We start from the raw sequence: 21,375 nt of genomic DNA, 5'->3' as shown, positions 1-21,375 counted from the left end.
AAGCTTACTCTTTTATCATGCACAAGTTTCAATTATATGTTCTGTGATGGACACCGTTCATTTTGATGTAGGTATATTGTGTATAAAGTCTTCTATCATGAGTTATGACTATATATATGATTTATTACCAAATTATTGATATTTTGCGCACTTTTAAAGGATCTATGTATTATAAAGAGTTAAGTCTTTTAACCACTTTCAGACTGGACCATTTTGCTGGCTTAAGACCAGACCACTTTTTGCGATTCGGCACTGCGTCGCTTTAACTGACAATTGCGCGGTCGTGCGACGTGGCTCCCAAACAAAATTGACGTCCTTTTTTCCCACAAATAGAGATTTCTTTTGGTGGTATTTGATCATCCCTGTCAGTTTTATTTTTTGCACTATAAACAAAAATAGAGCTACAATTTTGAAATAATAAGCGCATTACTTTTTACTTTTTGTTATAATAAATATCCCCCAAAAATATATAAAAAAAAAAATGTTTCCCTCAGTTTAGGCCGATACGTATTCTTCTACATATTTTTGGTAAACAAATCACAATAAGCGATTATTGATTGGTTTGCGCAAATGTTATAGCATTTCCAAAATAAGGGATAGTTTTATGGCATTTTTATTAATAATTTTTTTTTACTAGTAATGGCGGCGATCAGCGATTTTTATTGTGACTGCGACATTATGTCGGACACATCGGACATTTTTTACACATTTGTGGGACCATTGTCATTTATACAGCAATCAATGCTATACAAATGCATTGATTCCTGTGTAAATGACACTGGCAGTGAAGGGGTTAACCAGGGGGTGGCAGTGTAGGGGTTAAGTGTTCCTAGGGTCGTGTTACTAACTGTGGGGGGCTGGGCTTTGTGTTAGTGAACACTGATCTCTGCTCCAATCACATGGAGCAGAGATCAGTGTCACTTGTTGCTAGGCAGAACGGGGAGATGCTGTTTACAATGGCATCTCCTCGTTCAGCCGCCCCATGAGACGATCGCGGATATCCCCACGGCGATCGAGTCCGTGGGACCTGCGACCAGACTCACGGGTGTCCCGACCGCAATGGCAGGGCCACATTTTAAAATGGACGTACCTGTACGCCAATATGCCTGCCCGTGCCATTTTGCCGACGTACATTGGCGTGCGCTGGTCGGGAAGTGGTTAAGTGGATGATATAGATACTTTAGGTACAATGTATATGGTTTCAGTCCATTCTGGGTCTAACATTGTGGCAAGCTTTATTTCCCTGCCCCACTGAGGAGGATGACAAGGTAGGACTCTGCATCCCTTCTTGCAGCAGATATTTATATTTCTCTAAGAAAAGACTATTATTATTTTTTGTAGTGTCTACAAAAGTCAACATAGAAGTGCCTGCATTTTTTCATGCATACATCTTTCACTGAGACAGCAAAGTATGACATAGTTTCTATTCGATTGTAAGCTCTCAGGATCAGGGCCCTCCTAACGCTCTTGTATTGAATTTTATTTTTGCTGTACGGTCTCCCTTCATATCGTAACGCACTGAGAAAACATAAAAATGTTGCCTAGGAAGTCCATATTTTCTCTGTAAGCTTAGCTAGGGATTAAGTGTGTAAAATAGTAGGGGGTTTAATCTCTGCAACCTTCATGGTCCTAATTTTGTTAAATAGCATTGCTCAGTTGCCATCCAATAGTATATATCATTTATTTTACACAGCATTTGAAATTCAAATGACTTACAATTTATGGGACAAACTACATCACAGCCTTACAAATGCCCATAAAAAAAGGACCACTTACAAATAAATGTCATAAATATTTAGAGACTGCTTATATTGCTATGTGAGGTGATGGCACATTACTCATTCATTAGGGTGTATGTTACATGGACCAGGTTTATAAATCCAAAAGCCCCGTACACACTATCAGATTGTCTGCTGATTTTTCCATCAGATTTACCAAAACCATATAATATGAGGTCAAACCTTAGGGGTTTCAATGTGTATGCAATCAGGCAGGCCCTTCTACTACAAGGTTTTGGTAAACCTGAAGGAAAAAAATCAATGGTGCTTTTAGCTGCGGATTTTCTAGTTTTCTACCGCAGCTAAAAGCACACAATGCTTTCCTGTGGCCCCATTCACACACAGCGTTTAGCTGCAATGTCGTTACATGTGGTTCGGTGCAAATAGAAAAAATAGAATTGAATGCGTCCAGATGTGATGTAGCGCAGCTATATGCACATAACCGCAGGTAATCACAGTCTTTTGTGTCAACTGCGGATAGCAGCGTGAGAAGGGATTCAAGGGACCAAAAAGGGTTGCTATGGGAACGACTATATTAGATAACTGCAGCTGAGCGCAACTGCAGAGAAACGCACATAAACGTAGGTAAATGTACTGTACAAATGCAGCTGATCGCTGTGCCTGGAGTCTTGAATTTCACAGAAAAAAATAAACATGCTAAACTGCGGCAGAACAGCCGTCCGTGTGAAAGGGGCTTAGGCAGCTTCAGCTACATTTCTATGCCAAATTATCTGGTCCTGATCAATCCATTTGCTATACTAATTAGCCTGGTATGTACTAAGTATATATTAGGCTCTACATGTTAATTGTAAACATTGCTTTCAAGCAAACCAGAAATCATTTAAAGAAACAATAAACACCCATGCCGGTTTTATTGCTTTAGTCGATTCTTGTTGGTTGGCTATTGACAATTTGATTGATAAAGCAAGGACACTTGGTTGATAAACCATCAAGATAATAAGTAATTATATTTATTCTACGGCTAATTTCAGCAATTTCCAGGCTGTAGCATTATCACATATTGCAGTTGTCCTCTTAATGAGATTGCAGCTGATTGTGTATATTACAGGCTGGTCCATAGATAAGCCAACATAAGCACGCTAACAGATTCCTAAAAATGTATTGGCTAACTAAATGTAAACCAGTTGATGAAACAATAAACAGAACATCTTGAATCCTTGAAGATATAACTTTGTTTATGTCAGTACATAGCAACCAAAAAATATACTAGTACTATATGAAAAAATATAAAATATGCATAATGCTAAATAGGAATGAATTGGATAATTGCTGTACTTTGCATGCAAACCAGTTTTCTGTTGTGCTTTTTCCCACCTTAGTTTGATTGGTTCATTAATATATCAAAATTGCCCTAAGGAATTAGAAACAACTGTCAAATAAGCTACTAAGGAATAAACCAGTAACACCAGTAATAGAAAGGTTTTACATTGCTGTTGTTACAAAAGCACTATAATAAGCATATATGTATGTATATGATTTGCTAAACATTATTTGATCATCATAAACACCAGCCAGAGGAAGTAGCCATAGAAGTAATGGGTTCAATATGGTACAAACTGAAAGAAAAATTTAATAGGGCACATGATGTAATTGCTAATGTCCACTATAAGTTTTAAAATCATAGACAGCCTGACTGCAAGATGCTGAGTTTGTGAGAACAAATAAAGCATTTTCAGATATTTACGACATTTCAGAAGCTTATTAGAAAACTTTTAATGTTCTGGATCTGAGAATGGCACTGTCTTGGACTAAAGTTAAATTGCAGTCTGCTTATGCTATTGTAAGGCCCTTTAGGAAGTCCACAGTAATTTTTATTTACCCAAAATTTGAAACATATACTGCACTTATGTACATTGCAAGTTTAATGAGAATTAGCGTATAATATATCAGGTTTTCTAGGCATGCCTAAACATTTTCCTTCATTTGTTAGCATTCAATTTACATAAAACTATATATATATATATATATATATATATATATATATATATATATATATATATATATATATATATATATATATATATATATGCTCCAGCTAAATATGTTTTTGGTGGCATTTAATTAGAATATCGCTGTATGATGTTGTCATTAATCTAGCATAGCTACCCAAAGGGATCCAGCACAGCTGTTACCCAAGATACTTACATGTACACTAAAAACATATGGAAAATACTGTTAGCTACTCCACAATTAATTTAATGTCAAATATCACATGTGTTTACCATTGACGCACATGTTGAATACATGAGCATAAAGACACGCCATGCATTGATTTCTTCCTTTCCAGGAGAGGCACAGTAAATTTTCTCTTATACTATAAAGCCTCCATGGCTTGCAGAGAAATTGGAATAAGGTAAGCTATAGAGCTCGAAAAGTCATTACTGTTTCAGCAGTAGTATTGAACTGATGAGCTCAGTCCCATGAGAGATAAACATTAAAAAAGGTGGAAGGAAGACTTAAAAGCATTCAAGTTTGTGACCTCTACTCCAAGAAACTTTGCCATGAATGTCACGAATAATCACTAAAATCGTAAATTGATTTTTATCATTCCTTTTTTGGCATTATTTTGAACTTAAGATTCTTTGGAGGAAAAACAGTTTACAAGTTGACTCTTAACTTGTAAAGCAGTAAAAATATATATTTTTTCAAGATTTAAAAGGAAATGCCAAGTTAACCTTATATGTGCATACTCAACACCTATGTTCACTCTAGATAATGTAATAACTATGGGTTTTACATAATCCATAATGGTATGTTTACAGAATCAGATCGTGAAAACAGATCAACTACTTCAGGCATACTCCTGTGATGACTGTATGACTTGTATAAAAGTCAATAAAAAAAAAAAGTTTTTATTTTATTTTAAATTACATAAATATGCAAATGTAGCTGTGCCAAGTCCTGGTAAAAAGTTCACCATTTATCTAGTGCCTCTAGAATATCTACTTATTAGTAACTATTAGTCCAGCAAGAGTTGTACATGAACAGCACAGCAAGTATTGAACATATAGTATAATAAACTGCAAGAGCTGGTCAAACTCTTGCTGGTAATAATGTCTCAGGTTGATACACCGCGCTTAATATATCCAATTCAAATGAATTAAACAGTTGTGTCAGGAAAAATGCATAGTTTTAATTTTCAACATTACTTGATTTGCCATGCTGCTTCACTTATGCTTGAAGCAAAATCATTGGAGAACCTGAGATACGAGTGGAGAACACAGTAAGCACTTCACTCTAGTACAGTGGCACTGAATTAAAATTCACAGAGGCCCAATCAGTAAAATGTTCTTACAGCGGAGGTCTGAGTTTCAGGTTTGTGCTCTGATTTAGGTTCTTCACATCACATATACATCAAAGCAACCCCCTTCCACCTTTGGGGCCCAAACATACATACTCTTGGTTAAATGCAGGGTTCTACTGTGTGGGCACCTGTTAGTGTGAGGTCCAGGGACTGGCATGGCAGTGCACATTTAAGCGCATCACACTCTGTCCTTTTTTTTTCTACTTTATTGAAATGTCAAAATTACATTCATTTTTCATTCACCACAGCTCAGTTGCAGTGTATAGAAACAGACTGTACATGGAGCCTTCAGGTGAGCTCCAGTGCATTGCAGAAAAATGCAAACAGTACGCATTTCGCACTGCACTGTTCAGCACCCAGGGGCACTATTGCAGTGTTAACAGGGCACATAGAAGAGAAGTGTAATCTCTAGTGCAGAAAAATCTCTGCACAGGTATGAACAAGCCCTTACATCAGTGTCCTCAGTCCCCTCTTCACATCACAGACTCCTCTTTACATCCTTCCTAGACCCTCCTTCACATCACATTCCCCCTTTTACATCACAGTGCCACTTTACATCACAGACCCCCATCACAGACCAGACACAGATTCCCTTGTCACAGATTGTCATACATTACCGACCCCACATTACATCACAGTCTCTCCCTCCATATTACAGACTCCTGGCTCTTTCATTACATTGCAGCACTCCCTCCCCACTCCCTTTACTGTTGTATCTTATTCACACAAGATAGGAGATGCAGCAGGTCTGGACAAAGAGTGGGACTTTTCATGTTAAAGGTAGGCGAATGGTTATTTAGACTGCCCTGGAGCCTAGCAACTGATCACCCACTTCTTAACTAGTCCAGCCCTCTATGCAGACCTGCCGTGCCTCCTATCTTGTTTTCCTTGATAACAGCTGCAGCAAGCAGGAGAGCCAGTGCCTGGGAGAGGAAACTCAGGCATCTATTTGGCCAGACTGCAGACTGGATAGCACTGTTACTCAGTCTGGATCCAGACTGTGGTCCACCATTTAGTGATGCCTGCTCCAGTATAATGAATTCAAGCATTTGCTATATATGCACTCTACATTAAACTTGTTACATGCATGCCAAAAACTACTTGATGCCAGAAGATTAAAGTGTGTTACCCCAACATTTTCTTGATATGTGTCTGTTGTTTCATGTACTATCAAAAAAGTATCCTGTTCTCTTTGTATTTCTTCATTTGTGTTAAATACCTGGTGATCCTGCCAGTCCCCGTGCTTTCTTGTTTCAAACTGACCACACTAGGCATGAGAGCACATCCTCTCCAGTATGGTCAGTTTTATGGCCGTGGCTGTGCTGGGAGTACAGTCCACCTGTCTTCCAATAGTTAGACTGGTGCTGACACTATCACTGGGGAGATCAGTGTACTGCTCTTTCTCTCACCCCACCTCTCTAAGCCTCTTATGCAGGTCATGTTATCATTTTAAAAAAAAGGTATTTATATGTAGCGCTGACACATTTTCGCCTATTAATGTGATGTAAATGTTTTACAATGCAAGCCTATGGACAATTCTATAGCTTAGTATTTGGCGCCATCTAGCAGTCAAATACAGAAAGTGCACTGGGATAACTTTTGTTTTTAACCATTGAACACAATACAGGAAGTGACTGTTTTGTTTAGAAGGTTGACCCTTTTTACCCAGGAGGCTTGGTGACCTATCCATGAACACTTTCTCTAGCAGTGCATGCTGAGTAGGACATAAAAGGAACCCGATCGGCCATTTTAGGTCTCTTGGGATAGCGTGGCCAGCCTGTGAGGATCTGTGCTGAGGCTTCCTGTTACAAGAGGCCCACAGCCATCACAGATTGCAACTTCTACAGCTTGTGTGAGTGACCTGATGGTGCAGGAGATACAGCGACCGGATTGGATACATCCAGAGACACTCGTTTGAGCATCGGAGGATCGGGTTCATGCAGCATAGCTGAACGAAGTGACGGAGCCAGCTGACGGAGAAGCAAGCTGCAGTCACCAGACCAAATCCACTACATGGAGTTCTGATCCAGTTGGTGACCGGGTTACAGACCCACAGTTGTTAACTTTCACATGCAGTTAGACTCAGATACAGGCCTCGCTGGGATCTGTAGTGCCACGGAGGACCAGTGCAACTGACACTGAGCAGGTTTAGATACATAGAATATATATATATATATATATATATATATATATATATATATATATATATATATATCATATTGTATTTGTCTGTTGATATATACTAGATATATATCCTACGTTGGGATGACAGTGCAATCTCTGTAACCACCTGTTTTAATATACTCGCAGTAAAAATATATTTCTGGTTAAGTATCCAGTTGTGTGGTGCACTATTTTTTTCTCCACCAGGTGGAGCCAGTGAGTCCTGAGGATACAACACAGGTATATTGCATTACATGATATTGTACTGTATTGTATTGCACCACAGCTGTGTCAAGGGGACTGAGTCAATTCAGGGGGGTTCATTAGCAGAGTGCAGGCCCGAATCAAAAATTCAGCCACTCCTTCGGGGGTAAGTGCTACATATACAGTATATAAATTACATTTTATATCTATACACACAGTATTTTGGCTCTCATTTCTATTTTAAACTGAATGGGTTGTTAACAAGGTAAGGTTTCTGGGAAAATCAGTCAGTCCATTACACAAGCAGGAAATTACACAGTATTTCTGGATGTGTTCCCTACATCAACTGGGTACAAAACGCCTCCAGGTTCCCATATTGCACTGAATTTGCAGAAAATTACTGTGCTGCAGTTCAAAAAGGAAGAGTCCTTTTTAAAAACATTAAAATTACAAAATGGCATGTGTCCCAATTGCATATATGCTTTATTATTTTTTTTAATTTGCTATATTTTTTCCAAATAAAGTGGAATTACTCTTTAAGAATTATCATTTAGTGTGATTTTAAGCATGTAATATACCACATATACCAACCTGCTGTAAAATTTTAATGTAATTTTGAAAATGGAGAAAATTGGGCTTTCATTTATGGGAACAACTAAGGGACTCATTTATAAAGATTAGTGCAGAAACTACATGTTTACCACTTATCAATTTTCTTTTTTTTTTGGTAGTTAACATTAGCAAATATTGTTTTTTCAGATGCTAAGCAATACACTTTAGTTGTGCATGCAGATGCTGTCCATGATTCAAAATAACCTTTGTATGTTGTGTACAAGCATTTGAAGACAAGCACAACAAAATGTTTTGATACGTATTATGCATGGGCTTGCATCCTATCATCAATCAAACATGCTAGGGGAGAAGACTGAGATCAATTAGAATGAAATGGTCAAATCAGCAACACTGTTCCTGTAATACAAAACCTAGTGCCAGACTGCAACTAATTTGAAATGTTTTGTTACTCTCCCCCTGGAAACAAACCAAATGGAAATACTGTACATCAAAAAGCATTTAACTATAATAAAGGGCTGTGCAGTGCAGCAATTCTGCATGCACCACAAACTGTTCAAATCATTCTGCCTCTATTTCTTCTGCCAAATTAGCACTGACATTCTATAATGACAGTTAAGTACGGAAAAAGTTCTCTTCCAAAACTACAAGGTGCTGATAAGGCACTGAAACATAGAGAAAGAAAGAAACAAGCAAGGTATTAACTTGTCAAAACCTCAAACTGTTATTTTAAATTATATTATGCCTTGATTCAAAATGTATTACCGACAATTATTATAGTCTGCTGATGTAAGACCAAAAAGTACAAAAAGCTTAACCCCCTCAATACCAGGTACTTACACCCAGGGCAGGACTTAGGGTGGTGGGGGCCCCTGGGCTTGAGTCACTTTCGGACCCTACCTTCTATACATTACCGTATTTATCGGCGTATAACATGCACCCCAAGTTTAGGAGGACATTTTAAGGGAAAAACTTTTAGGAGGGAAATTTAAGGAAAAAAACTTACATTTAAATGCCCATCAATGCAGCCTCATCAGTGTCCATCTGCAGCCTTGTCCAGTGTCATTTGCAGCCTTGTCAGTGTAGCCTTGTCATTTGCAGCCTTGTCATTGCAGTCTTGAAGTTCAAAAATGGCGGCTCCGAGATACAGAGTCCTCTGTATCTTGGTGGCTCTCGGGTCCTCTCGTAGTCCCGAGAGTAGCCAAGTGTACTCGGCTCGGCTCACAGTCACGCCCAGTCCCTGTGTTATGTCCATCATTGGGCGGGACTGGGCGTGACAGTGAGCGGAGCCGAGCCGAGTACACTCGGCTATGTATCTTGGCGGGGCCCCCTATTGGGCGGGGCCCATGGGCTTGAGCCCAGTCAAGCCCAATGGTAATTCCGGCCCTGCTTACACCCTCTTCCTGCCCAAGCCAATTTTCAGCTTTCAGCACGCTCGCTGTTTAAATGACAATTGCGCGGTCATGCTACACTTTACCCAAACAGAATTTGTATCATTTTTTTCCCACAAATATAACTTTCTTTTGGTGGTATTTGATCACCTTGCTGTTTTTATTTTCTGCTAAACAAATAAAAAAAAAACGAAAATTTTGAAAAAAAATAAGTTTCTTTTGTTTCTGTTATAAAATGTTGTAAATAAGTAAGTTTTCTTCTTCACTGATAGGCACTGATAAGACAGCACTGATGGGTGGCACTGATATGCAGCAATGATGGGCATTAATAGGCGGCACTGATGGGCACTCATGGGTGGCACTGGTGAGCACGGATGGGCACTGATATGTGACACTGATGGGCACTGAAAGGCTGCACTGATACGTGGAAATGATGGGTACTGATATGAGGCATGGATAGATGGCATTGATATGCATCATTGATGGCATTGGCAGGTATTTGAAATGGGCACTGATTGGCATTTCCCTGGTGGTCCAGGGTGGTGCCAATCCCTGGTGGTACTGGCGGGGGGGTTGCGGTGATAAACAATCAGCACAGACCCCCCTGTCAGGAGAGCAGCCAATCGGCCCTCCTCTACTCGCGTCTGTCAGATGCGAGTGAGGAAAGACCGATCAGCAGCTCTTCCAGTTTACATCATGATCAGCCATGATTGGACACAGCTGATCACGTGGTAAAGAGCCTTCATCAGATCGGTGTAGTGGTGTGTCTGACTGACACACCGCACCATCAATTGCCGTGCCGAGCAGTCGTTCTGGTTGGATGTCATATGATGGCCTCCCAGAACGAGAGCTGCGCCGCCCAGCCATCATTTGAAGGCTGGCGGGCGTGGGGGGATTAAGAGGAATAATAATTCACATCAATGAGGTAGTGATCATAATATTCAAGGACCCATAACACTATAATAATAATTATATATATTTTACTGTTCACAGTTCAAATTGTATTTGGTAGTACATACAGGTATTTCAAAGCAAACTTCATTTTTTGAGTATGTGTGTTCTTCATTTCTTGTATGTATATATTGCTATAACATTATGCATGGCTTTAAAGTAATTCTAAAGTTACAAGATTTTTTACCTTAATGCATTAATTGCATTAAAGTGTTTGTAAAGTCATTTTTGTTCTTTAAAAATAACAAAGATGTTATACTACTGCTTTGTGCAATGGTATTGCACAGATCAGCCCCCATCCTCCTCTTCTCGGTTTCTCTGCAGGCGCTCTGGCTCCTCTTCTTCCTATGGTGGCACACTTGCAAGCTCGATCCTGAGCCATGCTACTTCCATCTATGGCTGGGACGCTGCAATAGGGAGGCAGTGCTGATGGTGTATACAGCCCGAGTAGTTTGTGTTTCACCACAGGTTTGCGCATTGTAAAACCCTGACATCGGAGGATTCGCTGGGGAGCTATAAACAAACTCCAGATGCACAGAGAGATCGGATTACCACTACCTACGGTGTTCGAGAAGGGAAGTAGGACGTACGGAATTGTTGTAACCTATGCCGATCACTTCCGAATGATCCACATCTATCCATACGTTTAGTACCATAACGGAACGGATTACACGCAAAAGAACCCCACAGAGGGCTGTCTGCTCGCGCTAACGACTCCATTGACTGGGAGTCCACCCATTGTGGTAAGGGTCAAACTTTTTTCAACTTTGGATTTATAAGAAGATTACACTGAATTCGTAAAAAGGATTGATTTTTCTATTCATTGGTTTTCCGTGGAAACAAAGAGTCCCTTATTACAAAAAGACTCCTTCTTTCTTCATTGAACTTTACACAGGATGTTTTTTTGATTTTTAATCTCAATAATTTGTATTGGACTTTTCACTTTCATTTTTCATGTAACTTTAGCGCAACTTTATATATAATTTTTTCTGAGTTTTTTCATATCTTGATATTAGATGGTTGTAGTTGCAGCTTTTAGGTTTACCCCAAGCGCGATATTTTTCTTTTGTTTTTTATACTTCCATCTATAGACACAAACAGTGTGGCTAGGCACTGCCCCACACCGTTCCCTCATCACAAGATTTGACTGAAAGTCACGTGAGCCATCTCAGCAAAGCCTATGAGAATAGGTAGAAGAGGAGAGAGGCGCTAAGATGGGCACAAAGATGGATCAAGATCAGACTCCAGTAAATATAAGGAGGGTGAGGGGACAATGCACATATTGAAATTTTTTTTACCTAAATGCATGAAATGTCTTAAAGTGGTTGTAAACCCTCACATATACCCAGTGAAGTGAACAGCTTCAGATGATACACAGAGATTAAACAAATCCTCCTACATATGTTTTACTTGTTTATCTTCAGCCTTCACTTCCCTGCACCCCTTTAAAAGGGCAGATAGTGTTAAAAATCTGTCAGCAGCACAGAGAAGAGTGCAGAGAGACTGCAGTGTGTGAGAGCTGATTGGAGGAAAGGAACACACCCCCTCACACAGCAACACAGCAGAACTGTGTTGTGAATAGACAAGCTCCGTTCTGAGCCCCCCCACCCCCCTCTCTCCCAACACAAATTTATCTCATGTGTCGGGAAAACTTCTCAAAGTGACTTATGCTGATAACAGAGGAACAAAGCACCAGAGAGAAACTACACTTAGAGCTTTGGAGAGAGAAAAGATAAACACTGCAGATATATGTGTTTTACCAAGATTCCATGACTGAGGTTTACAACCACTTTAAGGTAAAAATGCTTAAGATTCACATGTATTTTAAGGTAAAAAAAGTTTCAGTAGCTGTTTGCTTCCCCCACTTCCCTAAATACTTACATGAGTCCATTCTTAATCCAGTGCTATGCTTGTCTGCAGCAGCTCTGCTCCTTCTCCCTGGTCTCCCAGGGCAGATTAAGCCAATGACTCCCACTGCTGTCAATCAAATCAAGTGAGGAGAAGCTGGGGTGAGATTGAGCCAGGCTATGTGTGTCAATAGATTTGCAAGCCTGTACATCTGCCCGCATCAAGCAGCTTGCTATGGAGGCAGACACAGAAGAAGAGGAGAAGAGCGCTCCAGCAGATAACCTTGGAAGAGGAGGTTCTGGGCCGATCCATGCAACAGAAGTGCACAGAGACGGCAAGTACAAAGCTCTTTTCATTGTACAAAAAAAAGGAGGCTTTAGAATCACTTTAAAAAGTAATCATTCATATGGGTTCCTGCCTCAAAGAAGCTTACAGTCTAATGCCCCGATTGCACTCATATACGCACTGAAGCAAATTTGCAAAGAAACCAGTTAGCTTATCAGTATATTTTTGCATTGCAGCAGTAAATCAGAGTACCCACAAGTAGCTTACACAAACACACAAGGACAACATACCTATAGGAGGATTTGATCCCAGGGCCCAGAGCTTCAAGGTAAAAGTTCAAGAATTTTGCTTTGGACCACATACAAAAACAACCTTTCTTTGTGCCATGAAAGAAGAGGTATGACTTTGCAGGTTCTCATCTATCTAGGACATAGCACAGTTCATAGCAGTTAGGCACATTCTACTGGACTTGTTCCATAATGTTGAAGGCATTGTGTAGCTTATCCAAGCAACTTCTTTAGATCTAGAAAAACACCTTTAACATTACAGCAAAAGTCCAGATGAATGTGACTGTACAGTTACTAGCATATTCTTTCCCTGGCCACTTCTATCTTGATGCAACACCAGCTAAAGTCATACAGTAATCTTAAGCCCCGTTTACAACTAGCAATATTAAATCATGGGCAGAATCAGTGTGATTCTGCCCATGTTTCCAAATCACGCTGAAATCCCAGCAAAACATGCAATGCACATTTGGATTCCATTTATTCCTAATGGCACCCCAAATGGGCCTTGATTGTTGTGCGACAAAACATGCAAAAATCTCAGCAAAATAAACATCAAAAAATGCGCCTGACTCAGGTCCAAAATTTGGTCCTTGAGCTTCTTTGGCACAACAAACTCACATAGGGCAACCCATTCAAGTGACTGGTCAGAGATAAAAAAAAATCATCAGCTGGAACACACATTCCCCCTACGTAATATGTAAACCGGGCCAAAAGTTCAGCAATGCAAAATTAGAATTAAGCTGAAGAAAGGGCTGAAAGTTGAAAAAGGTGACTCAATCTTATTTTGGAGCAGTAGAGTGCAGTACAGAGTGTATGTGTACATGTATTGTATTTGTTGGTGGTTCATCAAAGAGCTTAATATGTTCCTACTCAGACCTCAGATGCTGCAGTCACTTAGATACAAGTGAAATTGAAGCTCTATTTAGTAAGTGGCATTACTTTGCTGGGATGGAAAACATCAAATAGAGCACTTCAGTTGTAATAGAGTCTGCAACACCTGAGGTATGAGTTATAAAATCATAAGAGCTTTCACAGTAAAACACCACTGAGTACAATACATGCATTAAGACACAAACACCTTTTGAAGCAAGAAGGCTAAGGACACAAAAAAAATAAAATACTTGGACGCTAGGTTGAAACCTAACGCGAAACCTAATAAACAAAATATATTCTTTGTAATGAATTGGTGATAGGAAACAATAAAAGATATTGACACTTCTGGAAGTATCTGTTCTCTGCAGACACTTGATTGGAGCAGTGTTTGGAATGGTTGGTGGGAGAGATATATATTTACATTCTTCTTCTTTAGGGATCTCTTTGGGCAGATTTACTTTTACCCAACAGGCTATTTTAAGAAGCATAGTTAACTTTCCTGATAGACCCACTCTAAAACAGCTGTCTTGTATTCCTCAGATGACTATGGCCTGCTATATTTAGCACATATTTCCTTGAATTTTAATGTGGCTACCACAACCTTTCTTAATTTACAGTATATCAAAGCAAGTAAAAAAAAAAAAAAAAAGTATTCTTCTTTGGCATCATGGGGCATTTTTCCGTGTCAGCACGGGCCTTACTCCTAGACTAAGTGGTGCTCACATAATGGGTTATCATTGTCCGCAGCTGTTCAAGTTGCAGCTCAGTGTCTGCAGTATCAGTCTAATGTTTTGCACCTAGGTCCCATACTTGATTCCTGTTTAATTGTGCAACAGCTTTCTCAATATCTCAAAAACTGCTATAGATCTTTCTGAGTACACTTGTTTCGATGCTCTTGCACTCTCCCTGCCATCCCTGTCTAAATGATCATATTCGTTTATGACCTTTGTCTGTTTTTAAATGATCTTTGTTTCCACCTGCCCTGATCTCCGGCCTGTTTCTCGAAGATTCTTGTTATTAAACTGTCCTGACTTTTTGCCTGTTCAACAGTGACTTTGACTGCCAATTTTTTACCATGCTTTACTTCTGCATTATGTTACCTGTTGCTCTGAGGACTCCAACCTGGGAGTACCGTGCCCTTGTAGTCCCCAATACCATACCCTCCTCATCCCCCTGTACTCTGTCCGCCTGACCCCCCCAATACCATACCCTCCTAACCACTCGTACCATGGCCTCATGACTAATGCCATGCTTTCCTGAACCCCCAATACTGTGCCTCCAGATCCTCCCTCCCTTGCACCATGCCCTCCTGACCCCTCAGCACTGTACCCTCCTGACCTCCCTGCACCATTCTCTCCTGACCATCCAGTACCATACCCCCTGACCTACCTGCACCATGACCTCCAAACCTCCATGCACCATGCCCATGCCCTTCTAAACACCCCCTGCATCATGCCCTTCTGACCCCCCTGAATCATGCCCTCCTGACCCCCCTGAATCATGCCCTCCTGAGCCCCCCTGAATCATGCCCTCCTGAGCCCCCCTGAATCATGCCCTCCTGAGCCCCCCTGTACTCTGTCCCCCTGAGCACCAATACCATGCCCTCCAGATTCCCCCACCTTGCACCATGCCCTCCTGACCCCTCGGTACTATACACTTCCCTGCACCATGCCTCCTGACCCCCCAGCACCATGCATTCTGAACCCTCAGTACCATACCCTCCTGACCCCCCTGCACCATACCCTCCTGACCCCCCTGCACCATACCCTTATGACCTCCCTGAGCCATGCCCTCCAGACCTGCCTGAACAATGCCCTGATGATTGCCCCTGCGCTATACCCTCCTGTATTCTGTCATCCTGCCCCCTTGCACCACGTTCTTCTGACCCCCCCAATACTGTGCCCTCCTGAACCCCCCATACTCTTCCCTCCTGTGCCTGTAGTACTGTGCACTCCTAGCCCCCAATACCATACCCTCCTGAGCCCTTGGTAATGGGACCTCCTGAACCCCCAGTACTCTGCCTTCCTAAATCCCTAGTACCGTGCCCTTTTGATCCCCCAATACCATGCCCTCCTGAACCCCCAATACTATGCCTGCCAGACCCCCCCTGCACCATGCCCTTCTGACCCCCCAGCAACGTGCCCTCCTGAACCCCCAGTACCATACCCTCCTGTCCTCTGCCCTACTAATCCCTATACACTGCTCTTCATAGTGCTGACCTCTGTATACTTCTCTTCACCCTATTGACCTTCAGATCACATGTGCAGGTGACATCACTGTTGCATCAAGTGTGAATATCTCCTAGACAGTGCCCTTGTATTCATTTTACCTACAGGTAAGCCTTATTATAGGCTTGCCTGTAGGTAAAAATCACAAAGCGGTCTTTACTACCGGTATAAAGCACAAAATTGGTGCAGCTCTGCATAGAAACCAATCAGCTTCCAGGTTTTTGTCAAAGCTTAAAGCGGTGTTCCAGCCGCAAAATTTCTTTTTTTTTAAAGTCAGCAGCTACAAACACTGTAGCTGCTGACTTTTAATAAGGTCACTTACTTGTCCAGGGAGCCCACGATGTCGGCGCCCAAGGTCAATCCGTCCATCGCATAGGGTGCGATGACCGGCAGCAGTTCCAACTGCACATGCGCGAGTCGTACAGCACTTTGTGAATGGCCAGTTTGTCTTCTGGGATAGACTTAGGTCCCAGAGGACAACGGGGGGCTCGCCGCAGAAGATGTGAAGTCATGGGCCGCAGCCTGACTGGAACAGAAGTACTCTTAGTACTTCCAAAAAAAGGTACTAAAGAAAGAAAATAAAATATCCAAAAACGAGGGGTGGAACTCCACTTTAATTGAACAAACAGAAGTTAGAAGCTGATTGGTTACCATGCACAGCTGCACCAGATTTTTTGAAAAAAGCATGTGCAAACAAGGGGTTCAAACACCTGATTGACTGAATCTTGGTCCAGGATACTACAACCTGCAGATCACATACTTCTGCCTGACAATTTCCTTTAACAACAAGGTGCAAACAGATTAATTGAGTAGTCTGCTATAGGTAGTTACCTATGTTTCAAATCAACAGCCCTCTCAAATTTTGGGGGAAAAAAAAATGATATTAGCATGTACATGGAGTGCTAAAGAACTCTGCTGTAATAAAATATAGATTTTATTTTTAGACTAAAGTGCTTCTTTAGACGTGCATTGATTTTTAGCTTTTGCTGGAAAAACATTTGGTCCTGTGTATGAAACGTTTTGCTAGGTTCAGTCAGCATGGTATATTTTTGCAGTTGTATATGAAGAGGAGGAATGACAAACATTGCATTTTCTCAGTGTTTGCTATTTTGCTTTATTAGGTGTTGATTTAAGTGATTATTCTGTAATCTTCAGATTATGCTCCTTTCTTGGGAGCAATAAAAAGAAAGTCTGGAATCGTGCAGCTGGGAAAGAGGTCAAAGGCTATGCTCTGTGAAGCACACATGAGTACAGTAACAAGGTCAAGGGCGCATTATCTCTCTGCTTGGCTGTGTGCAGTCAATGTCAGATTCCATTCTTCAATACCTGTTAATCTTAAACTATAGTATGCATCATGGACTAACAGGGGCTGCTCGGTAATGCCAGTATCCTAGAATAAGGCACAGTTGAATTTCAAAGCAAACCAGCCAGGCACCAACAAGAAGATGCTATTACACAAACGCTACATAAATATATACATTCAGGGAGAATGACAGATTTCAAACAATGATTCTTTAATTGGTTCATACAACAGATGCTGAGAAAACTATATGACTAATGATAGCATTAATTTCTAGAAAGACTGCCACTGGGCATGATAAAAAAGAGGCATGTCAAACTGCAGCATATGTTTGCCACATCTACATTATTTAAACAACTAGATTTACCCTGGTGAAAAATAATGATCTATATTGTTTATATTTAATATGCAACATCTGTATGCATTCTGAGCTGTCAGTTCCAATGAAGACAATGAAAAAGGTTACTTACTTTGGAGCAATCGTTATTGTGTTTCCTTTAGGCAATGAGAAATCAGCTGACTCTCGACCTACAACTGTAGCATTGTACACTAGTGGTTTGCTGCTTGGATTTTTCAATCGGACCTGTTCCAGCAATATAAAATCACAAAGGTCAGACTATTGATCAGCAGCTGTGTATAGGTACTATAATAATGACAAACTGTCATTGAATACCAGTGATAGGGAACATTACAGTCAATCTCTGCAGTGTCAAACTGAGTCAACAGATATTTACTAAAGTACACAATCTTTTTAAAGAATGCATGTCTTAGAACTCTATTATTAATTGTGTTAAAATCAAACAACGCTTTCCTGCACTCTGTATAAAACTAGTCTGATGCATGATTGTTGCATTCGGGTCATTGATTTGCAAAGGAACCAATGAACTCTAGGTCACCACTAGTGATGAACGAACTTCCGAAGGGACATTTTGCGAACGCGGACCGCGAACGCGGCCGATAGTTCACGAACCGTAACGTTCGCGGCGGGCCCCATTGACTTCAATGGGAGGCGAACTTTGCAAACCTACAGGTCAAATTTGCAGCCACAAAATAGTTACTAGCTGTGCAAACATAGTCCCACCACATGGCCAATGACATAACAAATGTATGAGGTGAATCTGGGATCAACAACTACAAGCATTCTTTTTTTATATGTGAAATTGTGACAATTCAGCACTGTGGAGCGCATGAAGGCAATGGAGGAGAGGGAAGGTCAGGGTAGGCAAAGAAGAGGGTGCAGGAGATGATCACCAGCAGCGTGACACCTGCACCATGATATAGTGATCTGACACCAGCACCGTGATAGAGAGCACTGACATCAGCAGCGCGACAAAGCACTGACACCAGCACCGTGATATACAGCACTGACACCTGCACCGTAAGCAGCCCCAGGAGTAAGTCAGCATAGCACAGGGATGGTGGGAGCCCCTCATAATGAGCATAGCACAGGGATGGTGGGAGCCCCTCATAATGAGCATAGCACAGGGATGGTGGGAGCCCCTTATAATGAGCATAGCACAGGGATGGTGGGAGCCCCTCATAATAAGCAGCCCCAGGAGGAAGTCAGCATAGCACAGGGATGGTGGGAGCCCCTCATAATGAGCACAGCACAGGGATGGTGGGAGCCCCTCATAATATGCACAGCAGAGGTACAGCCCCAGGAGTAAGTCAGCATAGCACAGGGATGGTGGGAGCCCCTCATAATAAGCAGCCCCAGGAGGAAGTCAGCACAGCACAGGGATGGTGGGAGCCCCTCATAATAAGCAGCCCCAGGAGAAATATGACACCGCTCAACCTCTTCAAACAGGAGGGTACGGGCGCATAGTACGGTGTACTTTTTTGTACAAGGAAGTGAGCCAAATGAAGAAAGAAGGTCTGTGTGCTCGATAAAAAAAATTATTTATAGACATATACATGGTCTACTGGTCACATGTGTTGAAATCCTCCGAGATCCATGCCTCATTCATTTTTAGAAATGTGAGGTAGTTAACACTGTCGTGAGCTAGGCGAGTACGCTTATCAGTCACAATCCCCCATGCTGCGCTGAACGTCCTTTCGGACAGGACACTGGACGAGGGGCAAGCCAACAGTTCGATTGCAAATTGGGCAAGCTCTGGTCAGAGGTCAAGCCTGCCCACCCAGTAGTCCAGGGGTTCATCACTCCTCAGAGTGTCCACATCGGCCGTTAACCCGATGTAGTCAGACACCTGACGGTCTAGGCGTTCCCTGATGCTGGATCCGGATGACACCAGTCGATGGGTCGGCTGAAAGAATGACCTCATATCAGAAGTCACCAACACATCTTCAAACCGGCCTCTTCTTGCAGGCGCTGTTGGATTGGTACCTGCAACTCCTTCTCTGGGAGTGGGAATTGCTCCTCTGCCAGCGCACGCAAAAGCAGAATGCAAGCAAGGCCTGGAAGTGCTCCATTCTGACAGCCCTCTGTGTCGGCGGTAACATTTCCGCCATTTTGTGTTTGTACCGGGGGTCTAAGTACGTTGCCACCCAGTACTGGTCCTTGACCCTTATGCTTTTTATACGAGGGTGCCTATTAAAACACTGGAGCATGAAGGCCCCCATTTGCACTAAATTGGAAGCGGTGTGGTGGCCTGGCTCCTGCTCATCATCCAGGATAATGTTGTCCTCTTCATTTTCCTCTCCCCATCCACGCACAACAACAGGGATCCCAGAAAGGTTTAAAGCATGCTCTTCCTGCTCCTCCTCATCCACCCCGGCACCATCCTCCTCTGACTCCTCTTCAGACTCCTGTTGTTCACTTGTCTCATATAGAGTAGCCCCCCCTTGGAATTCATCCAGTCATTGTGACTTCCTCGTCTTCCCGCTCCTGCTCCTCAACAGCTTGATCAATGACATGACGCAATGCACGCTCCATAAAGAAGGCATAAGGTACCATGTCACTGATGGCGCCATGGCTGCGACTGACCAGTTTGGTGATCTCCTCAAATGACCGCAGAAGTCTGCATGCGTCGCGCATGAGCAGCCACTGGCGCGGTGAAAAAAAAAACAGCTCCCCAGAACCTGTTCTGCCGCAGAGTTCATACAGGTAGACGTTAACTGCACGTTTCTGCTGGAGCAGCCTATCAAGCATATAGAAGGTTGAGTTCCATTGCGCCGGGCAATCACAAATAAGACGTCTGACCGGCAGATTGTGTCGCCGCTGAATGTCAGCAAGGCGAGCCATGGCCGTGTAAGATCTTCTGAAATGGGCCGAGATTTTCCTTGCCTGCCGCAAGATGTCAGCCAAGGAGGAGAGGGAGGAGGATGGAGTAGGAGGAGGAGGAGAAGAAGAGCCAGGCCTGCACGCAATCCGTGGTGGTAAAACCAAATCTACACGGGTGCCACGGGTTACATGCTTGACGGCCGTCAGAAGGTTCACCCAGTGGGCAGTAAAAGTGATATACCTTCCCTGTCCGTGTTTGCTAGACCACGTGTCTGTGGTCAGATGTATCTTGGCATCGACACTGTGTGCCAGAGATGCATTCACTTGTCGCTGAACATGGCCATATAGCTCTGGGATGCCCTTCTCTGAGAAATACTTCCTTCCTGGGACCTTCCATTGTGGGGTTCCAATGGCCACAAATTTTCGAAAGGCCTACGAGTCCACCAGTTTATATGGCAGTAGTTGGCGGGCTATCAGTTCTGACAAGCCAGCCGTCAACCGTTGGGCAAGAGGGTTATCCGGCATCATCATTTTTTTACGCTCGAACATTAGGCCCACAGAAGCCTGCCTTTTTGCAGAAAACGTGAGCTTGGCGTGATGGAAGGTGGAGTGGAGGACAATTGTGAGGAGAGAGGAGAAGGAGAAGTAGAAGACGAGGCTGGACGGTGAGAGCCTGGAGTGTGGCTTTGTGTGTTCCGTTGCTCCCGCTGGGCTCGGTGATGGCAGCTCATGTACCTTCTTAAGGCGGTCATCCCTAGGTGAGTGTTGGGCTTACCATGACTAATGCGTTGACTGCAAAGATTGCAGATGGCAACACTATTGTCAGCAGCGGACACGTTAAAAAAAGCCCACACTGCGGAGCCATGTGCCGGCGTCCTGGGAGCGCCAGATGTGACCGTACATGGTCGATGACTCGCTCCTGATACATTAGCAGTCTGCTTTGTCCCTCCTGTGCAATGTAAGTTATTCCTGCTTCTCCTCCCTATCTGCT

At 42.4% G+C, this 21,375-nt stretch overlaps 1 protein-coding gene across 2 annotated transcripts in view; it reads right to left on the bottom strand.

Moving 5' to 3' along the window:
- The window catches only part of CFAP47 (cilia and flagella associated protein 47), a 681,345-nt gene that overhangs the window by 371,421 nt on the left and 288,549 nt on the right, over nucleotides 1–21,375 (bottom strand). For both annotated transcript variants that reach the window (XM_077482554.1, XM_077482555.1), the window contains exon 38: nucleotides 17,674–17,786. In XM_077482554.1, coding sequence (XP_077338680.1) covers nucleotides 17,674–17,786 — 113 coding nt within the window. The remainder of the gene's footprint in view (nucleotides 1–17,673; nucleotides 17,787–21,375) is intronic.

This window comes from Lithobates pipiens, unplaced genomic scaffold, assembly GCF_037356315.1.
Source record: "Lithobates pipiens isolate NorthernLeopardFrog02 unplaced genomic scaffold, aLitPip1_a1.2 Scaffold_16, whole genome shotgun sequence".
Classification (NCBI taxonomy): Eukaryota; Metazoa; Chordata; class Amphibia; order Anura; family Ranidae; genus Lithobates; species Lithobates pipiens.
This window is presented reverse-complemented; position numbering and strand designations above follow the sequence as displayed.